This window comes from Aotus nancymaae, unplaced genomic scaffold (genome assembly GCF_030222135.1).
Source record: "Aotus nancymaae isolate 86718 unplaced genomic scaffold, 86718_ANA_hifiasm-v0.15.2.pri h1tg000031l, whole genome shotgun sequence".
In the NCBI taxonomy this organism is placed as follows: Eukaryota; Metazoa; Chordata; class Mammalia; order Primates; family Aotidae; genus Aotus; species Aotus nancymaae.
The window spans coordinates 188,210-195,074 of NW_026988444.1; the positions used below are offsets into that span (position 1 = coordinate 188,210).

Sequence of the window (6,865 nt, forward strand, 5' to 3'; positions counted from 1 at the left end):
GAGCAACCCAAACCCGGCACATCATGCTCCTCCAGCCAACCTGACAGCACCCAGCGAGCTCTGACACCTCATAAATATTCATGGCCATTGGCTCAGCAGTTTCTGAATATTCTGAAGTTTGAGCTCTGCCTCGACACTTCCCCAGGACGGGGAGCCAGGTTGAACTGAGATGCAGCCTTTGCAGTTTCATAAAATGGTGAATTTAATTCTATTATTATTTTATCCTTCCCCAGAAAACTCAAGTTTTGCATTTATATTGAGTTATTCCTGACTATGTCTAGTGACAATGATGCAGTGTCCCAGTCAGGACACATCCAAAGCCACTGGAGTCATCCTCTAGCTGTTTTTCCTTTGGAAAAACTTCCAAATCTCACACATCTAAACTTAAGTGGAAATAAACTGAAAGATATCAGCACCTTGGAACCTTTGAAAAAGTTAGAATGTCTGAAAAGCCTGGACCTCTTTAACTGTGAGGTTACTAACCTGAATGACTACCGAGAGAGTGTCTTCAAGCTCCTGCCCCAGCTTACCTACTTGGATGGCTACGACCGAGAGGACCAGGAAGCACCTGACTCAGATGCCGAGGTGGATGGTGTGGATGAAGAGGAGGAGGATGAAGAAGGAGAAGAAGAGGAAGATGAGGAGGATGAGGATGGTGAAGAAGAGGAGTTTGATGAAGATGATGATGAAGACGAAGATGTAGAAGGGGATGATGACGATGATGAAGTCAGTGAGGAGGAAGAAGAATTTGGACTTGATGAAGAAGATGAAGATGAGGATGAGGATGAAGAAGAGGAAGAAGGTGGGAAAGGTGAAAAGAGGAAGAGAGAAACAGATGATGAAGGAGAAGATGATTAAGACCCCAGATGACCTGCAGAAACAGAACTGTTCAGTATTGTTTGGACTGCTCATGGATTTGGTAGCTGTTGGAAAAAAAAAAAAAAAGGTAGCTGTGATACAAACCCCAGGACACCCACCTACCCAAAGAGCCAAAGAATAGTTCCTGTGACATTCCACCTTCCTTCCATGTAGTCCCTCTTGGTAATCTACCACCAAGCTTGTGGACTTCACCCCAACAAAATTGTAAGCATTGTTAGGTTTTTGTGTAAGACTCTTGCTGTAGCGTGGATAGCTGTGATTGGTGAGTCAACCGTCTGTGGCTACCAGTTACACCGAGATTGTAACAGCATTTTTACTTTCTGTACAACAAAAAAGCTTTGTAAATAAAATCTTAACATTTTGGGAAAAAAAAAAAAAAAAAAAAAAAAAAAACGTTTCTACTGGCGTTTCTAACTTTTGCGGAACCTAATTTGAGTAAGAAAATAACGCTAGTGCCTGACAAACGGTCAGCCCCAGGGGGTCCAGCAGCGTAGATTCTAGAGTTGCAGGGCCTGGGACCAAATGGCAACTCTGTCATTTTTGCTTGCGAATGTTGCTGATTTGGACAGCTTACTTGGTGCCTGTAGGTCTTTGTTCCGCATCTCTAAAGTGTGGGTAATTACACCTGTATCCGTTTCCTATTGCTGCTGTAACAAATGACCGCGAACGAATGTAGCAACTTAAAACAACTCAAATTTCTTATCTCCTTGTGCTGGAGGTCAGAGATCTGATACGGATCTTACTAGGCTCCGATCGAGGTTTCAGCAGGGTCACATTCCCTCCGGAGGCCACCACACTCCTTGGCTCATGGCCCCTTCCCCATCATCAGAGCCAGCCCTGGCCGGCTGAGTCCTCCCATGCGGCATCCCTCTGACTTCTTTGTGCTGTTTCCATGTGTAAGGAATCTTGCGATCATATTGGGCCCATGCAGAGAATCTAGGATGATCTCGCTATTTTAAGGTCATTGATTAGCAACCTTAATTCAATCTGCAACCTTAATTCCCCTTTGCCATGTATAGTAACATATTCACAAGTTCCAGGAATTAGGACACGGACATCTTTGGTGGGCTATCATTCTGCTGACCACAGTACTCCTCTCCTGGCGTGTGTGGGAATGGGTGACGTGAGAGCAAGCAGCCCCATGCCCACATGTAACTGAGTGGCTGTCTTCAGAAGCCAGACACACTGAGCCACACTGACAACAGGAAGCTGGAAGACATGTCCTGTCTTGCGTTGTCCCATAAGACCCGCAAGTGCCAGTAAAGACTACTGTCCAACTTTGCCCACCTAGCCTGCCAACCTCGGGAGAAAGCCGTCATCTGCCACATTCTGCCAACCTTCCTTTTGCCTTTGTTTGCCTAGAATCTAAATAACAGACTATTCACCCAAACCCACCCTGCCACTTTCCACTCGAACCACAGGCACTTGGCAGCATCCCCGCTGCAACTCCAGGATGCATTGGACCACACATCCAAGAATGTCCCCTACGGACATCTGGGAACCCAATACTGAAGCCCCTCCAGGAGCAGACACTCCCCTTTTATGCCACTTGGGACAACTCAGCCTTGTTCTCAGGAGACAACTGAGTGGCCAGTCTCTTCCCTGACATGGAGGTGACACAGGAATCCCCTCCATGGGCAAGGACTGGCCAGGTTGTATGACAATGCCCAGTTCTCATTTTCTCTGAGTCTTTCCTCATGACAGTTGTTCCCACAGGCCCCAGGAGCTCTTCCTCAAGCTATCCTTGCCCTTCAAAGCCTAAACAATTCCTGACCCTAATTTCCAGATCTTTTCTGCTTAATCTCTGCACCACATACCATCCTCGGCAGTCTGTGTAGTCCCTGTGCGTGTTCACTGTTCTCACGCTGCTAACAAAGACATACTCAAGATTGGGTACTTTACAAAGGAAAGAGGTTTAACTGACTCACAGCTCGACATGGCTGGGGAGGCCTCAGGAAACTTACAGTCATGGTGGAAGAGGAAGCAAACATGTCTTTCCTCACATTGCCAGCAGCAAGGAGAAGGAAAAGCCCATTATGAAACCATCAGATCTTGTGAGAACTCACTCGCTGTTGCAAGAACGAGCAGCATGGGGGTAAATGCCCCCATGATTCAATTACCTGGCACCAGGTCCTTCCCACAACGTATGGGGATTACAGGAACTACAATTCAAGATGAGATTTGGGTGAGGACACAGCCAATCCGTATCACCATGTGACTGCAGGTGCTACTGGAAATCCCCATTAAAGGATCTCTGGGAATGGATGAACTCTGAAGTATTCTTCATAATCACAGCCACACAGTTTGACTGACATTGAAGGTCAAAAGAGGCCCACTCATTATCCCATGAGACAGCTGTCTTTAATGATGCCAGAGGGAACTGTGCTACAGTGAGGAAGGCAGGAGCTGGCGGAGCTCGCCAATTCCTCACTGCTGGGTTTGAACCCACACGTCACCACTTCTGAACTCTCTGAATCTCCTTCCTCCTCTGTAAAGTGTTCAAAGTAACCTACTTTGCATTATTATGGCTCAAAACAAAAGAGAGAATATCTATTCAAAGCTACCATTTCTGGTACCACATTCTGATTACCTATTGCTACATCTCAAGCCATCTCAAAGCATAATGGATTCAATAGCAACTATTTTATTATATCTCATAGATTCTGTGAGTCAGGAATTTAGGCAAGGCTCAATCAGGTCAGAGGAGTTCTCTGCACCTCGTGTGCCCATGGACATTGCTCAGTGGAACTCAGCTAGAGGTGAACTGGCCTGGAGGGTGCATGGCAGCATCACTGATGTGCTGTCCAGGCGATTCTCGTTTGCAGCAGCCATGTTCTACAAAACTGCCATGAGCACCGGATTAGCTCAAATGGAGCCACTGCTCCTAAAGAAATTCAAGATTTGGTTCCCATGAGCTTCAGCTCACAACATTTCTGTTGAGTGATCAATACTTGACTTTGGCTTTTGGTTTTAAAGATACCTTATTGAATATCTATTTCTTAAAAATAGTTATGAAGAGTTTAACATTTTCTTGACCCTGGGTCATGTGACCATGAATTTCTTTGGCTTTCAGCCTCACAAAAAAAAAAAAAAAAAAAAAATGCTGTCACTGCTCTTTTTTCTATAGGTCATGATCTCAAAAACCTACAGATTTAGCCATTCCCCATCCTTTACAAAGCTCCATCACACACTAAAGGTTTACTTTAAGTACTTTCCAGGATGGCCTCCCTTACAGATTGACAAATTTCCTCTTCTCTTTTCCCAGCGTATCATGTTGTTGACTCCTAACCTGGAACTCAGGGCTAACAGCACTAGAACGCCTGCCTGAACAAAGCATGTCTGATACACGTATTTCCTGTGCAAGGCACATCACAGCCTTCTTGCACTTAGGAACACTGGACTGCACTTCAGCCCTATGTTTGGGGGTCACTTTAAACAGTGAAATCAACAGCAAAAAGCACAAAACACATGGCACTAGGTAGACAGCGAAAAGGACAGTTGACTGCAGGGTTGAGAGCTGTAACAAGAAGGCAAAGCGTCTTGTGTGACCTCAGCGGGGAACACGCACATCGAGAGACTCAAACCTTCCACCACTCCACGCACATCCATGAATAACTGCAACAATGCTGCAAGTATTGATTCTGGGGTTATGAATAAATTTTAGTGAGCAGATAAATGTGCAAATACAGAATCTGCAGATAATGAGTGTCACTGGTATTTGGTTTCAAGAATGGGTAGAAGACTGCACTCAGCCTGGACTGTCCAGTGGCGAAAGGTCCACATGTGGCCCTCTGACATGTCACAGGGTACTTGGACTTCTTATTGTTATTCTTGATTTTCCTCTTATAAAACTCGTGTGTGTGTGTGTGTGTGTGTGTGTGTGTGTGTGTGTGTGTGTGTCTGTCTTTGACTGTCTGTCTTGAAGCTAAGTCTGTAACTAAATAAACTGTGTTACTTTGTTTTCATTGTTCAAACATTTTAGGGACCAGGAGAATTATGTGGGTTTTTTTTAGTAGAAAAAGCTTACCAGGCCAGGTGCAGTGGCTCATGCCTGTAATCCTAGAACTTTGGGAGGCCAAGGTGGGTGGATCACGAGGTCAAGAGGTCGAGACTTTCCTGGCCAACATGGTGAAAACTTGTCTCTACTGAAAATACAAAAATTAACTGGCTGTAGTGGCATGCACCTGTAGTCCCAGCTACACTGAAGGCTGAGCAGCAGACTCTCTTGAACCCGGGAGGTGGAGGTTGCAGTGAGCCAAGATCGCACCACTGCGCTTCAACCTGGCAACAGAGTGAGACTCCATCAAAAAAAAAAGCTTTACCAAAAATAGACTGACTCTGATGTCATATAAAATATGCCTTTTCTCAAAACCTTCTTAATTGTGCTATGCTTAGAGTATGAAGGACATGAAATAAGAAATATAATTGCATCATAATTGGGTCAAAAACGCAGTAAAGGTGGCAGTCCTTGAAATTTACTATTCTGTATTGGGCCCCTAAGAAATTATCAGCAAGAACATGTTTAGAAAATAAGACCATCACCAAATCATTCCCTTTTATTACACAAATCTAGTCTACCCAGTTAGTAATAATCCTTCCCTCTTACTTCATTAATAAAAGAACCAAATCATTTATCATCCACTTAGGACAAATTCTAGAGTGAAATGGGACACTCTTAATTATGCTAGGACAATAGGCATAAGCCAGACCTGCCAAGACAGACTGGGACTTGTACCCATCCCACCTGTGGCAGTATTCATAATCAATATAAACCTCAGGATATTTATAAGAACTGGCTTGGTTGTAATACATTGTATCTTTCCAATTATGATACGAATTACTTTCAGGAGATACAAGTTGAGCTCTCTTTTCTGTAGACATATTGAACAGACCTTAATTGGCTCACAAGCCCTGCGAACTATTTAAGCCGTCCATCCACCAAACACCTCCCTTTTGTAAAAATAAATGATTAACAATTACCTTGATAAATGTGATGAAGCATTTCAAATGTTACACTCGCTGTAGTTTCTTTAAATGTATTGCACTTGATTCTTTTCCTAATCTGGAATTCATCTGCTCTTTTAGAAAAAGTTGTTTTTGTGTTAGTGTATTTTTAGAAGAATAGACTGAAGTTTTAGTATCTCCCCATTCAAGACATAACCGCTCTTCCCAAAGGTATCAAAGCAGTAACAGCAGTTACTCCTCCCTCCATTCTTAGATTTTCATCTCCAAAGCCAAGTCAATCAAACACCAAAGAAAAGTCAGTCCAGCTTGCATTGTATATACTAAAGTAATGGTTTTCATCTATTTCACAGGTTGTGTCAGTTCATTCTTTGCATGTAGACATGGCCAAAATCCTTTTGTTCCATTGGTAAAGTGGAAATGATATTATCATTACTATGATTAGACATCCTTGCACAATGTCTTGGAATCACTTCAGGACACACGTGAGTCCCTTAAAACATCTGCAGCACATTATGTGTTTGTGTATCTCAGGGGATCACCTGAGAGAGTGGGAAAGATTTAAACAGACACACCTGAGCTGAGAGACCAGCCGTCCCCTGGGCTTTCATTCCACAGAGAGACACGTCCAGCTAATGGAAACTTTCTCACCGACTCTGTAACAGAAAAAAGTAAGAGGTCACCAAAAAGATGTTTGATCCTTCAAATTTCACCAGTTAAGTCAGGAGTGCAGGCAGATATTGAGTAGCTACGCAGAGAACGTGAGTGCTGTATATCTGGTACTTCTGTTTACTCTGTAAACAGAAGCCTGTGGTCATACACCTTCCTGCGTAGCCCAGACCCCAGGTCACATTGCAGTTGGTCCCTTGTGGCTTGCCTCCATCCTCAGGATCTTCAGATGTACCAGATATACAGCACTCACGTTCTCTTAATTTAATCTCTGCGTAGCTACTCAATATCTGCCTGCACTCCTGACTTAACTGGTGAAATTTGAAGGATCAAACATCTTTTTGGTGACCTCTTA

At 43.8% G+C, this 6,865-nt stretch overlaps 1 protein-coding gene across 1 annotated transcript; it reads left to right on the plus strand.

Annotated features, from left to right (window-relative positions):
* The first annotated feature begins 273 nt into the window (after nucleotides 1–273).
* Nucleotides 274–1,240, plus strand: LOC135277379 (acidic leucine-rich nuclear phosphoprotein 32 family member B-like). The gene has a single exon (XM_064383375.1). The coding sequence runs from the start codon at nucleotides 274–276 to the stop codon at nucleotides 856–858; it is 585 nt and encodes a 194-aa protein (XP_064239445.1). The 3' UTR covers nucleotides 859–1,240.
* The last annotated feature ends 5,625 nt before the right edge of the window (nucleotides 1,241–6,865 follow it).

What these genes read in the sequence shown, in the direction of transcription:
- LOC135277379 (XM_064383375.1), top strand. Translation starts at nt 274, where the DNA reads ATGTCTAGTGACAATGATGCAGTGTCCCAGTCAGGACACATCCAAAGC.